Source organism: Quercus lobata, chromosome 2 (genome assembly GCF_001633185.2).
Source record: "Quercus lobata isolate SW786 chromosome 2, ValleyOak3.0 Primary Assembly, whole genome shotgun sequence".
In the NCBI taxonomy this organism is placed as follows: Eukaryota; Viridiplantae; Streptophyta; class Magnoliopsida; order Fagales; family Fagaceae; genus Quercus; species Quercus lobata.
Window position 1 is genome coordinate 20,865,771 of NC_044905.1, and position 27,365 is coordinate 20,893,135.

Below are 27,365 nucleotides of genomic sequence, written 5' to 3' on the forward strand. Positions count from 1 at the left end.
TAATACCAGAAGTCTAGAAGAGTTCTGATCCAGTGTGAACCTGTATTTGCCACGTTAGTAAGATTTTTTTTTTGGTCCCTTTTGTGGGCCCTTTACCGTTTTTCACCATTCCTTTAATGGGTTGGGACTCAAGTTGACCCCAAATGCCCCTAGCATGGATTGGTTTGGATGAGCAATTACATCAGTTGATGCAAATTTGTCTTCTATTTTGCACAATAAAAGCTATTTTTTTTATTATACATACTCATTTTTACAAAACAACTGTATTAGTTTATTTATTCTACACATTTATTCAATAAAATATTCATTTTTTTACCATTTTTTATTATTCTGTCCCTCAACGCTTTTCTCTCACAGACCTAATCTGAAAGCACCGAAACCCAAACCCATCTCCCTTAGAATAACTCTCTCTCTCTCTCTCTCTCTCTCTCTCTCTCTCTCTCACAGACCCAAACCACCACCACACAAACCTTAAGATTTTAGCTCCGACGAAGCACTTGTTCATCACGTCGTTCATCGCCTTGTCGCTTCAGTGGGTTCCGAAGGTTGATCCTTCTTTGCTGCGGCTGCGAAGGTTGATCGGCGAAGCACTCGTTCATCATGTCGTTCATCGCATCGTCATGTTGCTTCAGTGGGTTTCGACTAGAATCTCAGAATCCCGACACTGACAAAGAAAATTGGCGAAAAGGTGATGAAACTTAGAATCGGCGGTAGTGAAGGCACGGTTTGACTGGCGGCAGTGGTGAGAGTGAGAGCAAATGAGGAAAAGGGGGAGTGAGGTGAGGTGAGAGCAGAGAGAAGGAAAGAGTCAGGTGAGAGTGAGAGTGAGAGCAGCGACGAGAGAGAGAAAAAACTAATAAAATATTTAATGCATATGCTACATGCATGGTTACTGTAGCAATTATACATAAATGCACAATTTTGCACCCACTGATGTGGGTGTTTTTTTGCTCAAATTGTGTAAAATTAGCCCCTTTTTCCATTTTGCACAATTATACATCAACTGATGTAATTGCTAAAGCTCCTCTGCACCTAATGGTTGGATCTTAAAGTTGAAGAAACTCTAACACATGATGGTTTCCTACTCTTGCCTATCACATGGTGGGTTTTCTCTCCTAAGTCTGTTGTTTTCGTGATTAGTTGGTGGCTTTGAGGTGGATTGTGTAGAACATGGGTTATTTAAGGGCCTAATTGGTAGAGGTGTTTGAGTATTATTGTTCAAAATGATATGAAAACTGTGGTTGCAAAAAGTGTTGTGAAAACACTTTTTTTCTTTTTTAAAGTACTCATAATGCAAAAAAATATGTTTGGTACTATATTTCTAATAATGCCTTTTTCAAAAGTGAAAAAAAAAAAAACATTATTGTGTGTTAAGTATGTGTGTTTTTTAAAAAGTGATGACATATAGTCTAATCAGTGGGACTTACTATTTTTTACTTATTTACAAAAGTGTTATTGAACAATATTATTTGAAAATTGAAAACTAGTAAGTAAGAAGAGTTTTCCAAATTTAGTGTTTAAACACCTTAAAATGAAAAACATAACTCAAACACTATTACAAAAAATCTCTTACCAAACGCGTTATTTTTTTTTTTTTTTGGGCTCACAATTTTTAGTGTTTAAGTATTGAAAACTGTTGTTTGAGTTGCCTTACCAAACAAGTTAATTTCTAAAATTGTATTTGATTTCTTTTCTCAATTTTGGTAACATTCAATTTGTAACTTTATCTCAAAGAGTTTAGATGTCTCCCAGTTTATACTATAATGTATTTTTTTTCCTTATACTTGAACCTATATTTTTTTTACTAATATTAATATTTCTACCAATATCTCCAAAAAAAAAAAAAAAATTCTTTTATGGACATAACAAAATCTCACGACATTTTCACAATAAGTTAAGTTGTTTGCTCATCAAAAGTTAAAATAAAATGAGGTAAAATATAAAAATAGGATAAAATATTATTTTGGTTTCTAAATTTTATCAAAAATTTTTGTTTTGTCCCTAAATTTATTTTAAAAGAAAAATCTTTTTTCATCTTAAGCTACAAAAATAGGGACAAAAAACGGAATTTTAAAATAATTTAGGGAAAAAAATGATATTTATTTTAAACGTTTAGGGATGAACTTTTATTTTTTATTTTTTTATAAAGATTAGAAACCAAAATAATATATTAACCATAAACATAATATAGAGATCCACCGCAACTCTTTTTCTTTTAGATGAATTGTCCCACAACAACTCAAACAAGGGTGTTGTGAATATTTTGGGATTTTATTGTGTGCCTAAACTTTATCATATTATAACTTTTTTTTTTTTTTAAAAAGAGCTATTCATTTGTGAGATATAATAGGCGAGCTAACATAATCGAACGGACAAGAGAAAAACACGGAAAACGTCCAGTCTCTGCAAATAATCGCAGGAGATAATAACCCAAAAGAGAGTGAAAAAACACAAAAAAGTTGGAGAGCACTGGGTTTGCTCAAGTTGAGCAGAAATCGAATCAAAGTGGGCTTTCTTCTACACTCCTTCCCTTTCTACTTCTCTCTCTCTTCCAATCTTCTCAATCAATTATACTTCTACTACTATTCCATTCTATTCTCTCTCAACATATATATATATATATATATATATATAACAATTCAGGGTTTTGATTTTTTTTTTTCCATCAGATCCCAAATTGTTTTTATTTTTATTTTTAATCATCATCTTCATCGACATCATCAAACATGGAGAAAGTGAGGAGAGCATCTCATGCTGGTTCATGGTACACTGACAATCGTAAGTCCCAATTTTCATTAACTTCCCCAAACAAAACCAAACACAAAAAGTTGCCTCTTTTTTTCATTTATTTTTCCTCCTGTTTGTTTGTTTGTTCTTTTGTGTTTCTTTTGCATGCATAGAGGTCTATTAGTTTGATTGTGCTTTGATTTGTGTATGTTGTTATTTGCATTGGAAGATTACTACTGGGTTTTGGGGTTATACTGTAATGTCGTTGAATTTGGGATTGATTTATTGAAAAAAGATTTTTTTTTTTTTTTTTTATTTAAAATTTTTGGTGTGTTTGACTTGGAGCTAGTAGAGTGGAGAGCCTTGTTAGGAAAATTTTGATTTGGCTGAAGAGGGTTTTTGAAAGGGGTCTGGATTTGGTTCGAAATTGCAAAGCTATGTTTGATTCGAGAAAATTTGAGTGAAAAAGAAGATTATCTCTATTCATGCTTTTCAGGCAAAAATTTCAAGTTGTGACTGCTGACTTTACAGTTTAATGTTAACAAACTTTCAAAGAGGTCATTGCAATATATTTTTCATGAGTATTTTAAAATTCTAGCAACAATGAGCTCCAGCTATTGAAGAAACCTATCCTAGCAATCTATTAGCTTAAGTGGAAGAAACCCAGAAATCATAAAGTGGTAACGATTCATTGCAACACTAGTGTTAGAAGTACTGTCTTATTGATAAGAATGTGAAATTTCCCTACTTTTTATTTTATATTTTTTGGGTGCATGTAATTTTCCTAATTCAACTGTAAACATCCTTGATGTAAACTATAGGACTGAATGCAGGACAATTAATGTTAATTTGTGTTATATATGTAAATGCGTGGTAGCCTCCATTGTTTATTTATTTCTATTTCTTATTTTAGTTAACTTGCACATCTGCTTGGTGCGCTTTGAACCCACGACCTCACCATACACCTTACTCTTACAAGGGAATGAGGTGTTGTTTGAGATGGAGCTCAATGGCTTATTTCCTATTAAAATTATCTTACAGTTGAACACTTCATCTCACAGTAGATAATTTCACTTTATTGTACTGAACCTCTTGATATTATCATTAAAAGAATCTTGTGTGCCAAGAGCCTTGAAGCTCAACTAGCATCTTCTAGTGTTTTCAATCGGGATGTCTAGGGTTCAAATCCTCCCTCCACCAACTATTGATTTTTTTTTTTTTTGAAAAGGAAATTTAAAAGAATCCTGTGTAAATAATTTTGATAATTTGTATGCAGCAGCTAACCATGACAAAATGAATGCTTTTCTACTGTTGCATATGCAGAAACGTAGATTAGTAGATGTTGAAATATTACACTACGAAGAATAGTTTGTGCATGCATTTACCTTTACATAAGTTTAAATATGTTCTAAAAGTTTATTCATTACATTACACACATGTTCTGAAAGTTATTCATGTTCATCATAAAGGAGCACAAATGCATTCTTGTATGTGCTGGAAGATATCAAACTTTTTTATAAATGATCTGGAAAGTGCTTCTGATATTATTTCTTTCCCTTTCTCAGCTAGGAAATTAGCAGAAGAGCTTGAAGGATGGCTGGGGGCATCTGGCCTGGGCAAATCTTCTGATGTACGAGCTGTGATTGCTCCGTAAGTTATCATGGACCTCTGATGCTGTGTTTATAAAAAATTAATAACATTTCCTATTGTATTTCATAACTTTTTTTGTAATACTGGACCCACAGGCACGCAGGTTACTCATATTCAGGTCGAGCTGCCGCCTATGCATTTGGAAACATTGATCCAACAAACATGTGTGCTTTCTTCTTGCTCATCCCCTTCCCCTCTTTTCTCCTATTGTTTTGCTTTAGCTGTACATAACATTAATGTTCACTACCTGTCTAAAAACCTGTATCTTAACAAGTTGAGAGATCATGTAATCATTAATTATACACTATGATTATTATTCAAAAAGGTTAATTAGTTTTCTGCCGATTTAGTTGCTAATATGAGGTTATTTAGAGTTTCAGTTCTCGGGTATTTCTTCTTGGTCCATCTCATCACTATTACACACCAAAATGTGCTCTTTCAACAGCCACAGTTTACAAGACACCCATTGGGGACCTACCTATTGATTTGGAAGGTATTCTTATGCTCATTTTTAAATTTGGGGGGGTGGGGGGGGGGGGGGGGTTACCCCTGGTAGCCAACACACACACACACAATTTGTTTAATGAGTTTTTGAATAGTTCAATTTTGTTTGAATTTTATCTTTTCATTATCATATTCTTGTTATTCATTTATGATTTTTGTTTTATGAAATGAATATTTGTTGTCATCTATCAGTCATTGAGGAGCTAAAAGCTACTGGAAAATTTGAACTGATGGATATTCGTGTTGATGAAGCCGAACATAGCATGGAAATGCACTTGCCATATCTTGCTAAAGTATTCGAGGGGTAAATTCATCATTATATATATATATATATATATATATTTAAAACTTCTATTTTCCAATCTTCTTTCTTGAAGCTCACTTTAGGTGATACCCACAGGCACCTGGTAAAAGTTGTACCTATTTTGGTCGGTGCTCTTAATGCTGAAAATGAAGCCCTGTATGGACAGTTGCTTGCCAAATATGTGGACGATCCAAATAATTTCTTCTCTGTGTCCTCTGATTTTTGTCATTGGGGTTCTCGGTATGTTTTGTTCACAAGTTTACTAACATATTTGCTCCTTTAGCCTACATGATAGTTTGTGAGTCAATGTTTTTGATTTAGTTACTTCTTGAATTGCTACCCTTAGGCCTTAGACATGCATATAAATCTGCACGCACACACACACACACACACACACACACACACTTTTATGATGAATTTCATGTGTATATCAATTTTTTTATTTATTATTATTATTTTTTTTTGAGAAACATATCTTGGGCCTTGTTCACTCTCTCTCTCTCTCTCTGCCTTGCAAGGAAATGTGACTATATTTAAGAATCTCAACTCAACAAGCTGTGTGAACCTTTTTTCACAATTCAGCCTTACCTTATTCTTTTATGCGATCAAGTGTTCAAATGCTTGTTGCCAGTGTAGCTCATATCTGGGATTTACCATTGCATCATTATATTGGCATTGTTGTACTTGTGAGATAATTAGTTTAACTCTTGTAAAATGCCTCGTTGAAGTGAGGTTGTTCATTTATTATATGTGTTATTAATTTATAATATGAATGTTAGAGTTAATGTTAGATTTGGTTTTTGAAATAATGATAACAGAAGAGGGGTACATTTTATTTAGATATTATTTTCTGGGTATGTATTGTAGTGGCTCTCATCTAACGGACATGCTTAATGAATAAGTGCATGAAGTTAGAGCTGATTTTCCTTTAGCCTGCTTCATCGGCTAAATTGCATGTAATTATCTTTACATATCTTGACTTGTCTATCTGTGTCAGGTTCAATTACATGCATTATGACAAGAAACATGGGGCCATATACAAATCTATTGAGGCCTTGGATAGGATGGGCATGGATATAATTGAAACAGGAGATCCAGATGCATTCAAACAATATCTGTCAGAATATGACAACACCATTTGTGGACGCCATCCCATTAGTGTTTTCCTCCATGTAAGTGCATCAATTTTTTTGAGAAGTTTCCAAATGGTTTGATGAATGAAGCTTGGAACCATTTTTAGTGGCATTTTTTTTTTTTTTTTTGGTATTCTGAAATGTTTGATCATCTTGTTAGAGAGTTCAACTGATTTTCCTATATAGCCAAGAGTAAATTTTCTTGATCTTTGTTTTATATTCATGGTTTCTTTGACTGTATGTATTTGTTGCAATTAATGTTTTACTTCTTTCACTTCACTGCAACAAACAAATTCTAATATTTTACTATCTATCAAATTCATCAGATGCTGAGGAACTGCTCAACAAAGATAAAGATCAAATTTCTACGCTATGAACAGTCAAGTCAATGCAAAAGTACGAGAGACAGTAGTGTAAGTTATGCATCTGCAGCAGGGAAGGTGGATGCTTGAAGCTTAATTGTTGCCAACTTACTATATATTCAGAAATTTAATTTCTTTAAATTGGCTGTAATATTTAACTTAATCACTTGCAAGAACTGCTGATTGATGGTACTCTTTTCCCTGTTTATATGTTTAATACTAATAACGGATCACTCTGCCTACTGATTTCTGTCTTTTGTAGCACTTGATGCATTGAGTTAGACTGTTATTTTTATTTATTTTCTTTATATATTCTCATTGAGGTGGCAATCCACTCGGGCTCAAATTAATAACGGGGCATGCATGATGTTTGATTTGCTCTGGCTATTGCCATGAAAGAAGACTGATTTTTTAGATTGTGATGGTATGATGACGGTGTGCTTTGTAGTCATGGTTGTGGGGGTGTTGTACTGATGGTGGGGGCGGAAATGATAATAGGAGCTTAGTGTAGCTAAATGATGATGGGAGCTAGTGTAGCTCAATTATGATAATCAGCTTGTACCATCAACGTTATTGTAACTTCGATTAGTATTTACCACCGGGCCTACTGGCCCAAGTGGTACCCGGTCAAGTCTAGTGACCTTCAACTCAGGGGTTCTAGCCCCTGCATAAACAATCACCCAAAAAAAAACAAAAAAAAAAAAAAAAAAAAAAAACCTTTCGATTAGTATTTAGTAGGGTATTGCAAGATAAGAATCTGAGACAACCAAGGTGGTGGTGCTGGTCCTTGGATCAAGGAATGGTTGTGGATGGTCCAAAGAGTATTCCATCAAAAGTTTTCTATCAGTTCATTAGGCCCCTAGTATTCCATCAAGAGTTTCATGTGTAGATGTCTTTGTAACTATCAAACAGTTGTATAAGTAAAATTTATGTAGTAAGTTTGTAAGTTTTGTGTAGTAAAATTTATAGTACCTTTAGCATTTTTTTTAATAAAAATTTTAAACTAAGGTGTCCATTTTAAATATTTGTACTTTCAAGTGGATATTATAAAGATAACAGGAGTCCATTATTTAGGAAAAACAGATACAATTAAGCTGCAAGTATCTCAAGGCAATACCATGCAATTGATCTGTGAAAGAAAGCAAAGAACTATAAGATGATGGACATACTCATCAATGCTTAATATCTATAGATATAAATGCCCAGGTTTCACAGCTGGTATATTATCTGGGGATCATAGCTAACTAGTAAGTGTATGTAAGTCCATTTATCTGCACAAGTACATTCTTTAGGTATGTTTTAATATCTGGTCAAGAAAGAGAGTAGAAAGAAAGGTGGCTAAGAATATACCCAATTTAGTACTAGTCACGTTTCCTTCTCTTCCTTTCCCTATCTCCTTAACTCGGCCAACTGTATAACTGGGTTGGATTTTGTGGATATGCAGCTATAGCAAGCGGGTAAGCAATGTAACTGCACATCAAAATATATGATTAGTGTCTGGTTCAAGATCATAGGTCAGTTGTAAACATAGGCTAGAGGATAAATTTGGGAACATATTAAGAGTTAAGATCTACCACTTACAATAATTTGAGTTGATAATAAATTTAAGGTAATAAAATATTGCAACTAGATATCACAAAAAAATTAACATTATTTTTATTGTTGATAATTTTGATAGTTGGGAGGGGAATGAAACATTTAGGAGTTAAAAAGCTGGAAGTATGATGAAATGAAAATTTTCACCTGGAATGTGTTTTAAGAAAAACATTTTCATGATAACAAATAAACTAGTTACTAAAGAATTATATGGAATAAGTTGGATTAAATGTTCATAATGTGAACCAATAATTTTACAATATATTCTAAACTGATAAACAAAATAAACTGTAAAATTTAAATACGATATATAAAGAAAAGAGAAAAAAGAAAAATAATATAGTGTTCCCGAGTGCATACATTTAATAGACATTATCAAACTTGGTACATTTATTTATAAGAAAACAAATGGCTTGCATGCACTCCACATATGGGCACATTTCTATTCTCTAGATCACTCTTGAGAGTAGTAAACCGTCCTAATTTCTAAAGGACATGAGATTTAAGTTTTTGTATAAGGTTCACCTAGCACACAAACATGATCACAAAACTACAGTAAAGCCCTGAGTTCTATCAATAAAGCTATAATCCAACATGTTTTGTTTTGTGTAAACCAAAATTCAATATATCGATGAGTTGAATTTGGTTAATGACAGCTCTTGCTATTTATATCAATGATGTAGTATTAACAGGCGATGATACTAAGTAAATGATTGAAAGGATATTGAGCTAGTGAATTGAAATAAAGGACATTGGAGAATTGAAATATTTTCTAGTTATTGAAGTAACAAGGTTCAAGCAAGGTCTATTTATATTCCAATTGAATTATGACCTTAATCTCATAGGAAAAATAGGAATACTAGGCTGTAAGGCCTGTGATATCCCACTAGAGCAAAATCATACACTATAAGAAGATCTAGAGGGTGTATTGGTTGATAAAGAGAGAAATCAACACTTACTTGGGAGATTGATTTATCTGTCTCACACAGGCTCAAATATTGCTTATTTTGTTAGTGTGGTTAGCCAGTTCATACATGCCTTAAGTATCTCATATGGAATTATGGATGTTGTTTATCATATTCTTCAACATTTAAAATAATCTATTTGTCAAAGATCTTACATGGATGTAGTCTACAATATCTCATATGGATGTTGCTCTAATCACGGCTACTTATCAATAGAATTCTATACAAATGCAAATTGGGCAGGTTCTATTAGTCATAAAAGATCTACCTCAGGTTACTATAACAGGCAGTTGTGACCAAGTCCAATGCAGAGGCTGAATTTTATGTAATGGGTCATGGTATGTTAACTTCTTTGGGTGTAGATGAAATTGAAAGAATTGGAGCTGAACATGCTAGAAACTTTGAGATTATATAGTGACAAGAAGACAAGTATTCATATAATCATATTGCTCACAATCCTCTACAACATGATACAGCTAAACATGTTGAGTTTGACATACATTTCATCAAGGAGAAGCCATTGTCAAATCTTCATTTATGAAGACTGAAGAGCAACAAGCAAACATCTTAACCGAAAGAGTCTCATGATAGTAAAGTTTTTTCATACTATTGTAGGCATGTATAGTATTTTTTCAGGGGTTTCAAAGAGAACCTGAGAGGCACTCCAGCACCATTTTCAGGAGTTTGCAACAACTGAAGACCACAATCTGTTGCCAAGATCTTGATTCTGTTTTCATTTGCAGAAATAGCCAATAATGTTCCCTCCTTGTTGAAGCGAATATGTGGTTTTTCCTAAATCTCAGATGAGATGTAGAACAGTTTAGATCACCAGTATTCTTGTTTAGCACATTTAATTAGACTTAATAACCCCAAGGGGTAGAACAATTGGTTGGGACCATGCCTCAAGAAGTGGAGTTCACTTGTTCAAATCTCTTATACCCTCTCCCTTGGGGCCAAAACTCACTTATTTAAAAAAAAAATAATTTAAAACTATCACTAAAACTTTTAACTATAAAAACACAGCAGATAACCAAGACTTCCATCATCAACGTCCCTTAAATGAGTTAACATCTAAAAAATCAATTCAGTACACTAGTGAGAAACTTACAGGCAGGCCTCCCTCCACATCAATAGTTCCCAGAAGCTCAACTTTGTCCATATCCCAAAATTTAATAATGTGATTGTCCCCGGCTGCTAAAAACTGGTTCTTGGTTGTATCGAAATGCACAACAGAAAAGGAATTTTGAGTAAGTCCTTGGTAAGTTCTCTTTATCGTTCCTTCACTTTCATCCCATTCAACAAGGAAGGACTGTCCATTTATATTGGTCCCACATGAAAACAACCTAGCAAAGTATTCCATGACAGCAACATTAATTTCCCCTAAAAATATGAATTGGACACAAAATAGTTCAGTGAAAGGGCAACTCTAACAGATCAAACCTTTGACCATCAGTACTGTAAGCCAGTTTTGTGCATCCAAGACCAGGCGTATCATAATCAAATACAGCTATCACAAAATTATTATTATTATCATATAGCCATCCCTTCATTTTGCCATCCACGAATGTTGAGAAGACATACTAAGGCATTAAAGCACAATCAGAGTTGCATAATTGGCAAGAAACCAAAAGTACATTTAAAAAAAAAAAATTATTTTACCACAATCAGTAAAACCTTACATGAAAAACTTTCTTGGTATGAGGACAGACAGAATACACAGCAGCACCATGATCACCAATAGTAAAAACATTGGTACCATCATGCACATCCCACACCTTACACAGATAGTAATGAACATATCAGTCTCTCTATAAGATATAAGTATATATATATATATATATATAATCTGGCATAATGAACCAACCTTAGTTTTATTGTCACTTCCACAGGTTATGACCAACAGTTGCCTGTGATGGACAGTGAATGCGAGATCATTTACGTTACCAACATGAGCATCAGTCTGAAAGAGGAAAATTATGTATTATATTTAAAATAAATATTTAAACCAAGTAGCTCATGAGTAGACCACTTTTCTTTTTTGTTATAAAATAACCTCCAATTTCAGCCACACTTTATGTCCACCAGAATAAGAAAATACTTGCAGAATATGCTTTGAATATGCAACCCCTGATCAAACAAACAGTAATGATACTTGAAATCATCAAAAAGGAAAAAAAAAAAAAATCAGTGGCTGTCAGTACCACTGGAGCATTCCAACATCCATGCACTTACCAAAGAACAAACCATCAGGACTCCACATGATACGATTGACAGAAACGAGTGGATTTTCCAGTAGAGCTTCCTAAATATAGTTGACATCAATTCAGATTTTAGATCATGATAACAATTTGCTATTACAATATTATAGTCTGGAAAGGAACATACCTTGAATGTTGTTGAGCACGCTCCAATATCCAAAACCTTAAAATTTACTGAAAGCAATTTTTTCCCAGAACTTACATTCCACAGCCCTATGCTTCCAGCACATGTTCCAACTGGAAAAGCAAGTACTCCATATAAATAAATTCCTTCTTAGAAGACAGTTTGCTCAAATACACCATATGTGCAGAGTATCACAATTGGAAATAAAATTTCGTATAAGTCAACCTAGCAGAAGAGTTTGCAAAACAGGATGAAAATCCATGCTCATTGGAGATGATTCCTCGTTCAGTGTCCTTGCAAGAGTCTTGGGAATGTCATCTGGTATGGGCACTGAGATGTGACTTTGACCAGGATAAGTGACAAGTGATGTTGCCTACACAAACATATATAAATATGAACTTAAAAGTCACATCTCAGTGTTCAAACCTCATCCAGAAGCAAAATGCAAGAGTTCAATCCTGTATATATATGTGTGTGTGTGTGTGTGTGGCTTTAAAAAGACTAAAATATAAAATTTTTGAGTATTCTTAGAAGAACAAAAAGACTATAAAGAAAATCCAGCTGTTCTGGTCAGAACTGTACAAGAATCTAGCAGTAATAAATGAGGAATACTTAGGGAAAAATTTCAGCTTTCTGTACAGATCTTACAATTGATTTCTTCACAGCTGGTTGGGCGATTGACAAGTTGTATTGTGGTTGACAAACATGATCCACAAAAAGGGTATTTATAATTGGATTTGGATGTATACAGTGTCGATGCTGCCATTTCCAGCTGTTAATTCACATACTAAAATCAGTTCTCTCTCAATGAACCATAAACTATAAAAATAAGTTATGAAGAGCATTCAGGTATCCAAGAAGCTGAACAGGTCTATCCAAATTATCTATAAAAATAAGTCACTTTTAAATTTTAATCCAATTTCCATTTTTCCCCCATATAAAATTTTAAAAAAATGTATTAGTAAATATTACCTTTGTATAATGAGATTGGATAACCTGTTACTTTGGTTGATAGGAAACTTCAGTTTGCCACTGAGAAGAGAATCTGCCCCAATATCTTTCTTGACATGATCCATCGTCAGTGTCCTTCCAACCTCTGTACCCTTATATTGAGAATACAATATATGTTCCCTGTCATAGCCGCACAATGAGATAAAACTCATCTGAGCATCTATAGTCACCAAATCTAAAATCAATGCTAGTGATTAAGTCATACTTTTTATTTTCAGATTTAAAAAGTTGTTCCATTGACTCGAACAGGCCCTTACGATGTGAGGCAAGAACCTTCAAATTGTTCATGAGGATACCTGAAGCCTTGTCACTATCATTGCTGTAAAAGAATCAACAAACTTCATGTAGACACAAGCTTCCAAACATAGAATATAAGAACCAAAAAAAAAGGGGGATGAATATGTCAAGCTTACTTTTCAATTGCCTCAAAATATTCCTGCGCCCTGATCCATAAACAAACATTGGAGATAGTATTGCAGCTGAAATGTGTGAAACCAGAAAGATACATCTCAGTCTCATCCCATTTCCCCCTAAGCACCATATCCTCCAAATATTTCATGTCGAAGTAAAATCCACTTTCACGCTCAAGTCTATACATTAAACAACAAAGAATTTACTGAGTTTTTGATGGGGGTGTGAACACAGTTGTGTGCATGTGAGAGAGAGAGAGAGAGCATACGTATGTGCAGTTTCATTATAACCTCGCTCTTTCAAAAACTGCAAGACTAAGAAGACAAGCTCTTCATTTAGTGTAGACATTCCCAGAAAGCCCATTTTTTGCCTCAAAAACCTCCAAGTACCACCAAATGAATCCATAGGTGATTTCCACAAATAAAGTACAAATCTGTTTGAACACCATGTCTTTAAAAAGTAAAATCTGGCTCCATTATGGTGCTTAAAAAATTTAAGGTAAAAAGCAGAAAGATGAAAAAGCAAAAGAGAAAGGAATTCTTTTTCCGCTACTTCCTTAGCAAAAAGCACAAATAATGAACCAATTAAAGTAAAAAATATTCAATCTGATTCAAACAGAGCCCTCTGTTAAGGTTTTATCTTATTTGGGATCAATTATCTATAAAAAGAACAAAATGTTAGTCACGGTTTGGCTGTAGAAACATGGGAAATAAAATAATTAACAATTCAAGTCTTTGATCAGAAAACAAACAACAAAAGGCAAAAGATCCATACTGTATACATTTTTCACTTTTATCCTTCATTTTTTTGGTCACCAAACAAAGGATTCAATTCTTTCTAGAGCACGTAGAAAATTTAGGGACTGTCTTAATTTCTAAACACATCTCTACATTAGTATCATCACTAGAATAATTGCAGATTTGAAAGATACTTTTTCGAAACAGCTAAGTTGATCATATTGTGGTTTTGAACCATACAGGATTTTTTTCAAAAGAATATGAATATCTTTCTCGATTTGGTTTTTTGTGGAAGGGTTGTCAATTGGCGCATGTAAAGATTTTCACTTCAAAAAGAGTTGTTTTCATTATTACTTCAAAAAGGGTGGTCAATATCTTTCTTTTCCTTCGTTTTTTCAGAAACTAAACTGGGTATATGGTTCTTGGTTATGCATTCATGCATAAACCAAAACCAGCCAAAATTAACCCTTTGAGATTACTATCAAATAAAGACATTCAAGACCTATTATTGTCTAAAAGAACAACTAAATAAACTAAATGTTAGTGCAATGCTCTAACACCAATTGTGTTCACCAGTACTTACTGATAAAAGTTATGACTTTCTGAGAACAAAACCACAACAAAAATAAAAACCCCAAAGCCTGAGACTATTTTACTAGGCTTAATGCAATCAAACAAGGGGTTGGTGTCTTCATCAATTGAAAATGAACCTTCTTGGCCATAACTAACACCGAATTCATTCAAGAAAAAGTTCAAGCAAAGTGAGCAAAAATCAAGAAAATGCAAATGAAACAATCAAGAAATCAGGATTCTGATGAACTAAGAGCGAACTTGTAGCAAACAAATGATGGTTATTAAACAAAATCAAAGAAAGAAAGAAAGAAAGAAAAAGGCAAATTTGGCTTCTGAATCTGAAAGCACAACTAAATAATTGAGATAAAAATGTTAGTGCAATGCTCTAGCACTAATTGTGTTCACCTGTACTTACTAATAAAAGTTATGACTTTCTGAGAACAAAGCCTCAGATTATTTTACTAGGCTAAATGCAATCAAAACAAAACCACAAAGGGTTGGTATCTGATCAACAATTGTAAATGAACCTTCTTGGCCATAACTAGCACCGAATTCATTCAAGAAAAAGTTCAAACAAGTGACAAAAACATCAAGAAACAACTTGCAGAACTCAAAAAACTTTAAAACAAAAAATGTTAGTGAATTAATCAAGAAATCATGATTCTGATAAACTAACAGTGAACTTGTAGCAAACAAATGATGGGTATTGAGCAAAACCAAAGAAAGAAGCAAACAAAAGCAAATTTGGCTTCTGAAAGCATACCTGGAAGAAATCAAGAAAAAATTTCTGAGTGATCAAAATCAAGCGATTTTAAGAGCACAGAAAAAAAGATTGAAAGCTTGTAGATTTAACTGCCAGCTTTGAGAGCGCGAAACTTTTTTCTTTTCTTTGTTTGTTAGTTTGTTTTTAGTTTGGGTTGGGACTTGGGACTTGGCGGTTGTACTTATAATATTATTGACAAGAAGATTATTACATAAGTACTTTTGCTTATATATATATAAGCTATCGTAATTTGATAAGTCGTGCTGCTTATATTTAAATCAGATGCGGTCCACAGCAGCGGGTCCCCTATCAAGTGGAAATTTAAGCAAGTTATCAACATTTTATATATATATATATATTTTATGGGAGAAATGATAGTGCTTACCACCCCCCAAAAAAAAAAAAAAAAAATCACAATTTTTGTCACAAATCACTAAATTTAAGCGAATTATCAACATTTATTTATGAGATAAATGCTAGCAAAAGTTGTGATTTTTTTGTGACACTAAAATTTCTCTATTTATGGAAGAGAATGGACATTGATAGGTCCAACGAACCTCCTTGCCTAGACAAACCCGTCAAGCACCATCGTCTACTCTTCAACCTCGTGGACGAAGGAAGGTAAACCATTAAGAAGAGAATTCAATATCTCGGACAGCTACAAACTAGCTGTCAGATCGTTGGAACCTCATCAAAACCCATATTAATGAGCCTAGAGACGTTACAAAAGAAGCACTATAATCATAATAAAAGCCACAACGGCAAGAAGCAAGGGAGATATATATATATATATATACACACCTTTTAGAACTAGATAAGGTACATTTTTTTTTATATATACACACGGTAGCACTGATATTTCCTAATTCTCAAAATCTCTCTTAGCTTCCATTCATTGACTTTATCATCGGAGATTCCGTGGCCGGCACCACACCCGTGACCACTCAAAGAGGATTCCTTTCACAACCTTGCAGGTACAGAGATGAAGTACGTGCTAACCTATCTGGATGAACCTACTCGACTGACGATCATAGCATCTTCAGTTTGGCGCCATCTGTGGGGACGACATTTTCGTACTTAGGTTCGAGAGCGTAGTTCCATTCAACTCTAGAGTTCAAATGGAGTTTAGCACACCTTAAGATTCTGCAGCATTAGCCCTGCAAATCCAAACACTCACAACCAGTGTGGAGGAGCTTACGAGACAAAACTAGGAGATGAGGTTGCAGCTTCAACAAGATAATCGTTCTAGGACTAACCAGCATGACGATGCAAACAACCAAAGAAGGAGTGACCACCGATAACCATCTACTCCTCAGGGAGCGAACTCAGACCTCCTTAGGGAAATGACAAGGGATATGGACGAGCTGAGAAGTGTAATAAGAGAAAAAACAGTTCAGAGCTTAGACAGGATGGTCAGGAGGATAGACTTGCCGTTCACAATAGTAGTCCTAGAATGCCCAGTGCCTTCGAAGTTTCGTCTCACACAGCTCGAGTCGTTCAACGGTCTGAAAGACCCTTTGGACCACCTCAACACCTTCAAGACAACTTTAGGTCTTTAACAGCCCCATAACGAGATACTATGCCATTCCTTCCCCACCACTCTCAAAGGAGCAGAATGGGAGTGGTTCACCAAGCTACCAACGTCATCCATCGAAAACTTCAAGTAGTTGGACAACTCTTTTTTACGCCATTTCGTAGGTGGACAACACTCGAAAAGGCCAGTAGAACACCTATTCGCCTGCTCACCATCAGGCAAAGGGAGAAGGAGACCCTGAGATCATATGTGAAGCATTTCACTAGGGAAACCTTAGAGGTAGATAAAACAGATGACAGGGTGCAGTTGACGACCTTTAAAGCCAGATTTTCCAAAGAGTTCGTGGTCGCACTCGCAAAGAGCCCTCCTTGGTCGATGGTGAAAATGCTCCTAAAAGCACAGAAGTATATGAACGTTGAAAATGCCCTAGCAGCAATCAGGGACGAAGAGAAGCACAGGGAAAGGAAAGGAAAGGGAGAAGATTGGAAGGGACGAAAAAGAGAAAGGGGAGATCATTAAGGCACTGATGGGAACAAGCGAAGAGACGATAAAACCCCTCGGACGGTAAAATTTACCCCTTTAATTATGCCTGTTGACAAAATTTTGACGCAGATTAAAGACGAACATTACCCTAAATGGCCAAGACTGTTGCACTCATCACCTAATGTATGCGACAAGAAGAAGTACTGCTGTTTCCACAAGGATCACGACCATTACACAGAAGATTGCAGAGACCTGAAGGAGCAGATAGAGGAGCTCATTTGGAAAGGGAAGTTGCAAAAATTTGTGAAGAAAGGGGACTCCAGCAGATCCAGAAGTGATAACAAGGACAAGCACGAAGCTGTTCCGAGGGACGAGGACCACATGTCCCATTGTCCACAGAGTGCGATAGGGGAGATAAAGACGATCACAGGAGGACCATCCACAGGTGGTTCGTTAAGATCTCTTAAGAAGTTACAACAAGGTAGGTAAACAACATCCATAGGATACCACCCCTGAAGGAAAGGAGGACGGATAAGGACATCCTATTTTCAGAAGAAAATGCCAGAGGGGTAAAGCAACTGCATGATGACCCCCTAGTTATAATGCTCATGATAGAAAGGTTCAACACCAGGAGAATCCTCATAAACAACGGTAGCTCTGCAGACATCATCTATCTCTCTACTTTTCAACAACTGAAGGTGAATCTCGAAAGATTGCGGCCTTTTGAGTCTCCCCTTTTTAGCTTCAGTGGAGATAGAGTGTATCCCAATGGCATAATGACATTGACGGTCACGGTGGGATCTTACCCCCGATAATTGACTCACCAGCTTGACTTCCTGGTGATAGACTGTCCCTCCTCACAACGTGATAATTGAAAGGCCTATGCTTAACTGCTGGAAAGCGGCCACGTCCACCTATTGCCTGAAGGTAAAGTTCCCGACAGAGGAAGGAGTAGGCGAAGTCAAGGGAGATCAAGTACTGGCTAGAGAATGCTACTAACCAGTATTAGCTGCAAAGGAGAACCATACGTGGATGATTGAGGAGAAAGAGGAAGAGAAGGTGGAAGCCCAGGAAACCTTGGAGCTGGTAGGCGAAGACTACAAGGATAAGGACGACTCTGAGCAAAGAGATGAAGAAAAAACTAGTCCAATTCCTGAAGGGCAACTTGGACGTTTTCGCATGGAGTCACAAGGATATGCCCAGAATTTTCACAGAGGTCATCCAACACTAGCTGAATGTAGATCTTGAGAAGAAACCCGTCTAGCAGACGTAATGAGTCTTTGTTCCTGAACAAAACCAAGCAATCATGGACGGAGTAAACAAATTGCTGGAAACGGACTTCATTCGTGAGGTCTATTATTTGGATTGGTTGGCCAACGTCGTCCTGGTGAAGAAGGCAAATGGGAAATGGAGGATGCGTGTAGACTTCATGGACCTAAACAAGGCTTGCCCGAAAGATAGTTTCCCCCTGCCAAGAATAGATCAGCTGGTGGATTCCACGGCAGGAAACAAGCTCTTTACATTCATGGACGCGATCTCAGGATACAACTAGATCAAGATGTCAGAGGAAGACCAGGAGAAGAACACCTTCATCACAAGCCAAAGACTTTACTACTACAAGGTAATGTCTTTCGGACTAAAAAATGCAAGAACAACCTACCGGAGGTTAGTAAATAGGATGTTTAGCAAGCAAATTAGGAGAAACATGGAGATGTATGTAGATGACATGCTTGTCAAGAGCAAGGAAGAATCTGCACACCTGGACGACCTCGAAGAGACATTCACCACTCTTAGGCAATACCAGATGAAGTTGAGCTCCAGCAAGTGCATCTTCGGGGTAGCATCTGGGAAGTTCTTAGGGTTCATGGTGTCCTAGAGGGGGATAGAAGCAAACCCAGAAAAGGTTCGAGCTATATTGGAGATGGCATCACCCAAGACGGTGAAAGAAGTCCAGAAACTAACAAGAAGGATAGCAGCACTCAACAGGTTTGTCTCTAAGGCAATTGACAAATGCCTGCCCTTTTTCAAAACTCTGAAGCAAGCCTTCACCTAGATGAAGGAGTGTGAAAAGGCCTTCTAGGAGCTTAAACACTACTTGAGAAATCCACACCTCCTAAGCCCATCAAAAGAAAGGGAAGACCTATATTTATACTTAGCAGTATTGGTCACAACCGTGAGTGCAGCCTTAATTTGGGAAGAGAATAAAACACAACTTTCGGTCTACTATGTTAGTCAAACATTCCAATAAGCTGAAGCCAAGTACCCACGGATCGAGAAGATTGCATTAGCCTTGATTGTAGCTTCACGAAAGTTGCCCCATACTTCCAGGCGAATCCTATCCTGGTGATGATGGATCAACCCGTAAAAAGGTCAATGAACAAGCTTGAGGCTGTAGGTAGAATGGTCCAATGGGCAATTGAACTTTGCCAGTTCGGCATTGAGTACCACCCCAGAACAGTTATCAAAGCGCAGGCGCTAGCAGACTTTATTGCCGAGTTCACAATCTCGGATGAAGACGAGGCACCAGACGAAGTAGAGAGATAGACGATCCAGACTAACGGGTCGTCAGCCTAAAAGAAGGGCAGAGTAGGGGTTGTTATCATCACCTAGAAGGAGATATGCTCAAGTATGGAGTGCAGTTAATGTTCACTGCCACCAATAATGAAGCTGAGTACGAAGCAATACTGACGGGACTAAGGGTCAAAAAGGCTTTGGGTGCTAAAAACTTGCTTCTATAGAGTGATTCAAAGCTGGTCGTGGGACAAATAAAGGAAGAGTACGAGGCAAAGGAGGAGAGGATACAGAAATACCTGAGGCTAACGTGGCATCTAGCTCGAGAATTTGATTGGGCAGAGTTCATATGGGTCTCCAAGAGCCATAATATGGGGGCAGACGAGATAACGAAGTAGGCATCATCAGAAGCAGGATCGATGCCCATATTTGAAGATGGAAGTCCACAAGCGTCCCAATATTGAAGAGATCCACACCTTCGTAATTCAGAGTGAAAGCAGCTGGATGACCCTAATTCTATCTTTTCTTCAAGATGGACGACTTTCACAGGACGTCAAGGAGGCCAGGAAAGTTAGGAAGAGAGCAACCAGGTTCACTATCTTGAACGATGCCCTATACAAAAGAGGCTTCTCCATGCCCTACCTAAAGTGCGTCGGCGAAAGTGAGGCTAAGTACATCTTGGAGGATATCCATGAAGGAATATGTAAAGACCATATAGGCCCAAGATCCCTGGTAAGTAAGATCATCAGAACAGGTTACTTTTGGCCTGCTATGCAGAGGGATGCAAAAGAGTTCGTCGAGCGTTGCGACAAGTGCCAAAGGTTTGGAAATGTTCAGCGTATCCCAACGGAGAGGTTGACGCCAATAACCTCCCCATGGCCATTTGCCCAGTGGGGAATCAACATTATGGGCCCACTACCCTAAGGTAAGAGATTGGTAAAATTTTTACTGGTAGTTATTGATTACTTTACAAAGTGGGTTGAAGCAGAAGCACTACCAACCATCACGGAGGCAAAGATCCAGAACTTCATGTGGAAGAACATAATTTGCAGATTCGGGATACCACGGATGATCATATTGGACAACGGATGACAATTCGACAACCAAGACTTTAAAGACTTTTGCTTGGGATTGGGAATCAAGAACCAAATCTCATCTCTGGGACATCCATAAGCCAATGGACAGACGGAAGTGACGAACCTGACTCTGTTAAAGATCGTTAAAGCTCGGTTAGAGGAAGCCAAGGGTGCTTGGCCAGAGGAATTGCCTAATGTCTTATGGGCATACAGAACCGTGGCTAGGACCCTGACAGGAGAAACCCCCTTTAGGCTCACCTATGGCACTGAGGTGGTAATTCCAGTTGAAGTAGGAGTAACCAGCATAAGAAAAGAAGTCTTTAGTGAAGAGAACATTAATGATGATTAATTGAGAGTTAGCCTAGATTGCCTGGAAGAAGTAAGAGACGGAGCATCCCAGAAGATGATAAAATACTAGCAGAAGATGGCCAAGTATTACAACAAGAGGGTGAAGCTCAGAAGACTCAACGTAGGGGATCTTGTCCTACGCAAAGTCATGCCAGATACTAAAGATCCAACCCAAGGGAAGCTTGGTCCAACCTGGGAAAGACCCTACAAGGTCATCCACTACTCAAGACAAGGCAGCTATCACCTAGAGACTATGGACAGAAAGAAACTGCCACGTCCATGGAACATTGAGCATTTGAAGAAGTATCATCAATAAATGTAACATACGATTGTATTCGCATTTGAAATAAAGCAATAAAAGTGCTATTTAGCCAACATTCCAACATACTGTATGCAAGACTAGAATTAAAAAAAAAAAAAAAAACCGGCTAAGTGATAAGATTCCGCTTAGACAGATGTAAATCACTAATGAAGCCAAATGAAAAAATTCCTTAACTAGATGTAAGTCACCTAAAAAACGGCTAAGTGATAAGATTCCGTCTAGATGGATGTAAATCACTGACAAAGCCAAATGACAAAATTACTTAGTTGGATGTAAGTCACCTAAAAAATGGCTAAGTGATAAGATTCTGCCTAGACGGATGTAAATCACTGATGAAGCCAAATGACAAAATTCCTTAACTGGGTGTAAGTCACCTAAAAAATGCTAAGTGATAAGATTCTGTCTAGATGGATGTAAATCACTGATGAAGCCAAATGACAAAATTCCTTATTCCTTAACTAGATATAAGTTACCTAAAAAACGGTTAAGTAATAAGATTCCGCCTAGACGGATGTAAATCACTGACGAAGCCAAATGACAAAATTCCTTAACTGGATTTAAGTCACCTAAAAAATGGCTAAGTGATAAGATTCCACTCAGACGGATGTAAATCACTGATGAAGCCAAATGAAAAAAATTCCTTATTCCTTAACTGGATGTAAGTCATTTAAAAAACAGCTAAGTGATAAGATTCCGCCTAGACGGATGTAAATCACTAACGAGGCCAAATGACAAAATCCCTAAGTAGGATGTAAGTCACCTAAAAATGACTAAGTGACAAGATTCCGCTAGTCGAATGTAAGTTGTCGATGAAGTCTAAGTGGCAAAATCCCTCAGCAAGATGTAAGTCACCTAAAAAATGACTAAGTACCCATAGATGGGGGTAAGCAAACAAAGATTTTGGCACAAGTCACACATCAAACATAACAGGAAAGTAACCATCAAAGGTATGAAAATAAGCACTAGCATAAACACATCTTGTCCATAGAAAAATTAAAAGCCCAAAAAACAGTAGGCAAAGAACATTGTTTTGAAGTTAGAACAAAAAGCCCAAAAACACACTAGGCACCTAAAAAAAAAAAAAAAACAACAAGGAAGAAGAAGGAAAAACATGTATGTATCTGTTGGACAGATTCAAGCAGCAGCCTCGTTGCCACCAGTAGAGTAGGCTCTAGAAAAGTCCACACTAGTAGGGTGCTTGACGAGGTACCGCCACAGGAGCTCGAAGCTCTTGTAGTACCAGCTGAAGAGCATAGTGTTGTACTCATCAGTCTGCTAAAAGGCTTCGACGGACTTAGCCGCAATAGTCTTCACTCTCTCTTTTGCAGCTTGGATTTGTTCGTCTTTCTCTAGGGTCAGCTACCTTTCAACCCTCAGGTCGTCAGCCAGAATCTTTGCCTTTTCCTTGGCAGTGGTTGCGTTGTCCATGGCAAAGATGAGGTCCTTCCTCAGCTTCGAATTCTCTACCTCCAAAACCTCCACCTTAGACTTTGCTGATGTGGTCTTCGCCTCCTGGCTTAGGTACTCTGACGTAATGTGGATGGTTTCTCTCAGTACCTGAAAAAAAAGATCCAACTTTCAGACCCATGCAAAAAAAGAAGAAGAAGAAGAAGAAGAAGAAGAAGAAGAAGAAGTGAAAGGGGAAGGTGAATTGTACAAGTACATTACCTAGATGAGCTTGTGGATGTGACGACCCATGATCTCGTTGGAAGGCATGCTAGATAGGACCTTGAGCTCCTCAGTAGTGAAGGCATCCTGCACCCTTATCCGTGCTAGGCCAGCATCGTCCCACACGCTTGACGAGCGTGAGTCGGCCTTTTCTTTGCCCTTATCTACTACACGTTGCTTCTTTGGGCGGGGAGTAATTTCTTCCACCGAGGTGGCAGGAGACGCGGTCCTCATTGCTTCAGGGCAAAGATAACTGGAGTAACGAGAGTCCTTTTCTCCACGACTCTCACCACCCTCTTCCCAAGGTTAAAGAGAGGCTTATTTTTCTTAGCCCTCATCTTGGCATACATCTCCTAGTTGAACTTTGTCGTCATCTCTGCAAAAGAGAAACACTTGTAAAAAAAAAAGAAGAAAGAAGAAAATTCAATTCAGTGACGAACCAAATGAACACTTACTCTTCTCTTCAATCTCAATGGCGTGCAGGACGTAGGAGGAAGGCTCTAGACCCAGGCAGTGACGAGACAAGGTTCTCGGATCAACCAAATCGTCAAAGTCATCGATCATCTTGGCATATCAGTAGCTGCTTCTATGTGCCTCTTGTACCTGCTCTTAAGTTTTCGCTTTTTAACTACGTAGACACAATAAACAGAAAGATTAGCAACAAACCAAGAAAAAAGAAGAAGGAAAAAGGACTTGCAGAAGGACGACGCACCTAGACTCGAGGCTCTCCAACGACGGAGCAACCTAGGAATGTCACCTTAGAGTTCTTCGAAAGGAGTCTCCCATTCATCCTCAGACACAAAAAAGAACCTCAATTTCCAATATCAGGAGGACGATAGCAGATCGGTGATGATCCTAACCTTCCTGACCCAGGGCACGAGTTTGTAGTACCCATACTTTTTTGACTCTTTTAAATGATATAAGTATGTGAACTCATCCACCCTAATTATATCCCCTTCAGTGACGGCCATCCATATCTCCATACAATTGATCACAATCCTCCACGAGTATGACATAAGTTGCCCAAGAGTGATATTGAATCGGCTTAGAAGCTCCATAATGAAAGGGTGGACGGGAAACCTAAGATCGCATTAGAAAGCAGCCTCATAGAAGCACACTTCCCTAAGCGAAAAATGGCAAGCTCGTTCCTCTTTTTGAGGAAGATGAACCCTAACCCTCTCGAGGAATTGGAACTTGTCCTTAAACCTGGAAAGGGTTTCAGCGCCCAGACCACACACCTTCCTGAGGGTGTGGAAAGCCCTAACCTCTCTTGGGCCAAAAGTTGCAGTATCCTCATCCATCTCAATGGGGTTGTCGCTAGACGACAATCCTGTTTCTAGCTCACTAGACCTCACCTCCGACATAACTCTTCGCTTACCCACCAAATCCTCAAACTAATTGGCTGATTGACGAAGCAAGGGAAGCAGATCGGCTAGCACTAAACTTAAGCCACTGCCCCCAAACACAAAATCTTCAACCAAAGGGCAAAAAGAATGAGAAATCCTAGAGAAGCCCCTAAACGTGCAAAGAAAAATGAAATGGAAGGGCAGAGTCTCCTAACCTCAGAGCTATCAACCATGGAACCCAAAAGAAGGGAAAAGGGGGGCAAAACTCCAAGTCCTAAAATGAAAAAGAAAAAACCCAGTAACTTTAACAAATAATCTTCGCTACAAAGAATAAAGAAAGCAGGAAGAAATTGTACCCCAAAGGAATAATCCTAGAAAGGAGAAACGCAGGAAAAAGAGCTCGGAGAAGAAGAGACACAGAGCAACAATGGTGCAAAAGAAAAAAAGTGGAGAAGAAAGAGAAAAGAAAGGTAGTTTAAAAGAGCTGGGCATGAAAAATTGAAAATCAGCGGGAAGCCCAAAGGACACACAAGTGGAGCATTAAATTCCACCAATCAGAACGTGTCACGTGGCCACAACGCATACGTCGCCGCCACTACGCATTAAATGAGGAATAGAACCCCAAGGGGTCACATCTGAGCAAGAAACCTTTCATCTTTTGGTAATCGTCATGACACGTAATGATGACCACAAAACCTGGGGGGGCAGCTGATAGGCCCAACGAACCTCCTTGCCTAAACGAACCTGTCAAGCACCATTGTCCACTCTTCAACCTCATGGACGAAGGAAGGTAAGCCATTAAGAAGAGAATTCAATATCTCGGACAACTAAAAACTAGCTATTAGACTGTTGGAAACTCATCAAAACCCACATTAATGAGCCTATAGGTGTTACAAAAGAAGCACTAAAGCCACAACGGCTAGAAGCAAGGGAGATATATATATATATATATATATACATCTTTCAGACCTAGACAAGGTACATATTTTTATATATATGCACACGGTAGCATTGATATTTCCTAGTTCTCATAATCTCTCTTAGCTTCCATTCACTAACTTTACCATTGGAGATTCCGTGACTGGCACCACACCGGTGACCACTCAAAGAGGATTCCTTTCACAATCTTGCAGGTACAGAGACCAAGTATGTGTTGACCTATCTGGATGAACCTACTCGACTGACGATCATAGCATCATCAGACATGGACATGATATTTTTCACAAATTTTTTTTAATCATTTTACTCTTGAGAAAAAACTTTTTCAGAAATGAACTTTGAAACAAAGCCCATTTTGGGAAAAGAAACTTATTGGAAAATCATCTGATTTTTTTTGGGGGGGGGGGGGGTGGGGGTGGGTGAGGGAGGATTTGAAGTGCTTTTTGAGATGTGAAACTATGTTGATGGATTGGTTGCGTGGATTTATATAACTAACTAGAGGGTTTTATCTTCTCAAAAAAAAAAAAAAAGTGTGAAACCATACCCAATGAAGACAACTATTTTAACTGTACTTTTTTTTTTTTTTTTTTAGAGAGTTTCAATCTAGAACGTCTGCTCCTAATGATAGCTCTTTATCATCAGATCTAGATACCAATCGGTTTTTGGTGTAGACGTGAAATAAACTCCAAATCTCTTATTCAATTATTAGAGACTTTACTAGTTAAGATTGGAACCCACTTTAACCATACCCTTTCAAACATGCATATATATAATCATAATCATCATGTAGCATGCATAAGTTATTTCATAATTAAAATTGAGTTTGGTTAGTGGATACCCTTAGAATATTTGTTAATAAACCATTTAAAAAAAAAAAATTTAATACCACTTTTATGGTAAATATTCAAAAAAAGCCCATTATTTTTCTTTTACCATAAAAATGTTTCTAAAAAAGTTTCCTAAATCTATGCCCTAAGTGCATCTATTATGTAAGATTCCTATAAGGGAGCGAAAGAGAGATTGAGGTTAGTGAGGAAAAGGAAAACGATTTTGGGTTTTGGGTTGGTGTGAGTGTCTAAGCAAGATAATGAATGTCTTTTATGTTGTGGGTTTTAGGTACTGGTAATGATTTTGAGGTATTTGAGTTTGGCTCGATTTACAAAATTTGGTTACGATGAATTTTTTGGGTTGAGTTTGATTTTTATGTTTCGGGTTGTGTTTGGCTAACAAGAAAGTGCAAGAAAAGCTTGATTTTTTTCCTAATGAGAAATGTTTTATTCTTAAAGTTGCTAATGTGGCTTTTTAAGTAGCAATTAAATAATCTTTTGCTATTTTATTAGCTACTTGTTCGCCAACGATGTACACCATTTTTCACGTAAGTATTTTTCATTAGTGAGTTAATGGTAGAAGCCAATTTGACTGTAAGTTGAAAATAACAGAGACCCAATTAATTGCTACTAAAACATATGGACTAAATTGATTGTGAACCCAAAATATAAGAGACCAAAATGATATTTTCGCCTTAAAATTATAGAAGATCACCATGGAATTGCTTATCAAATGTTCAAAGACAAATAGACCAATTCATATTATAGTGAATCATGGCTTAGTATACATCAATGCATTATTCAAAAGGAAACTAAAATCAAACAACATGAAATCATCTAAGCATACAATAATGAAAATTGCACATAATCCTAAGTTATCAAGCATGTAAACCAATCCCTCTAGGAACTTTTCTAAAGGGATTATAACATTATTTGGGCCTTTTGTGTGTGGGTGTGTAATTTAAGCCGGGGGCTGTTGTTAAAATAAAAAAGAGAAAATGAGAGCCTCATTCCAGCCCTTAGTGCATACATGGTCGAAGCTTGGTCGTTGGGATTTGGCTTGGCAGTCACGGATCCAAGTTTTCATATGATTTTTCTGCTTTGAGTTCCAAAATTTTCATGCTTGGTTGAATAGCTTGCCAAACTCTGTTTTGAGTGTTCTTGGTATTGTTGGAAAGCTTACACCACATGAT

General features: G+C 37.1%; 2 protein-coding genes across 8 annotated transcripts; one reads left to right on the forward strand and one right to left on the reverse strand.

The window, feature by feature from the left end:
• The first annotated feature begins 2,395 nt into the window (after positions 1–2,395).
• Positions 2,396–6,969, forward strand: LOC115974910 (protein MEMO1). Of its 2 annotated transcripts, XM_031095476.1 has the most exons (9): positions 2,396–2,505; positions 2,670–2,778; positions 4,293–4,377; positions 4,473–4,541; positions 4,758–4,870; positions 5,074–5,185; positions 5,282–5,425; positions 6,183–6,357; positions 6,645–6,969. In XM_031095476.1, the coding sequence occupies exons 2-9, from the start codon at positions 2,727–2,729 to the stop codon at positions 6,768–6,770; spliced, it is 876 nt and encodes a 291-aa protein (XP_030951336.1). In that variant the 5' UTR covers positions 2,396–2,505; positions 2,670–2,726; the 3' UTR covers positions 6,771–6,969. The 2 variants fall into 2 exon arrangements, with proteins under 2 accessions (XP_030951336.1, XP_030951337.1); XM_031095477.1 differs by having other exon boundaries at positions 2,399–2,778.
• Positions 4,547–15,293, reverse strand: LOC115974909 (protein TPR3-like). Of its 6 annotated transcripts, none has more exons than XM_031095471.1 (17): positions 15,119–15,292; positions 13,314–13,478; positions 13,048–13,224; positions 12,840–12,953; positions 12,596–12,754; positions 12,272–12,395; positions 11,849–11,996; positions 11,627–11,736; positions 11,474–11,543; positions 11,295–11,368; positions 11,106–11,201; positions 10,921–11,016; positions 10,682–10,821; positions 10,350–10,584; positions 9,894–10,033; positions 8,031–8,150; positions 4,547–4,598 (listed from the first exon to the last, which is right to left on the reverse strand). In XM_031095471.1, the coding sequence occupies exons 2-16, from the start codon at positions 13,448–13,450 to the stop codon at positions 8,078–8,080; spliced, it is 1,893 nt and encodes a 630-aa protein (XP_030951331.1). In that variant the 5' UTR covers positions 13,451–13,478; positions 15,119–15,292; the 3' UTR covers positions 4,547–4,598; positions 8,031–8,077. The 6 variants fall into 6 exon arrangements, with proteins under 6 accessions (XP_030951331.1, XP_030951335.1, XP_030951330.1 ...); XM_031095470.1 differs by lacking the exon at positions 4,547–4,598 and adding an exon at positions 7,741–7,809; XM_031095475.1 differs by lacking the exon at positions 9,894–10,033 and having other exon boundaries at positions 15,119–15,293.
• Between the last annotated feature and the right edge of the window lie 12,072 nt (positions 15,294–27,365).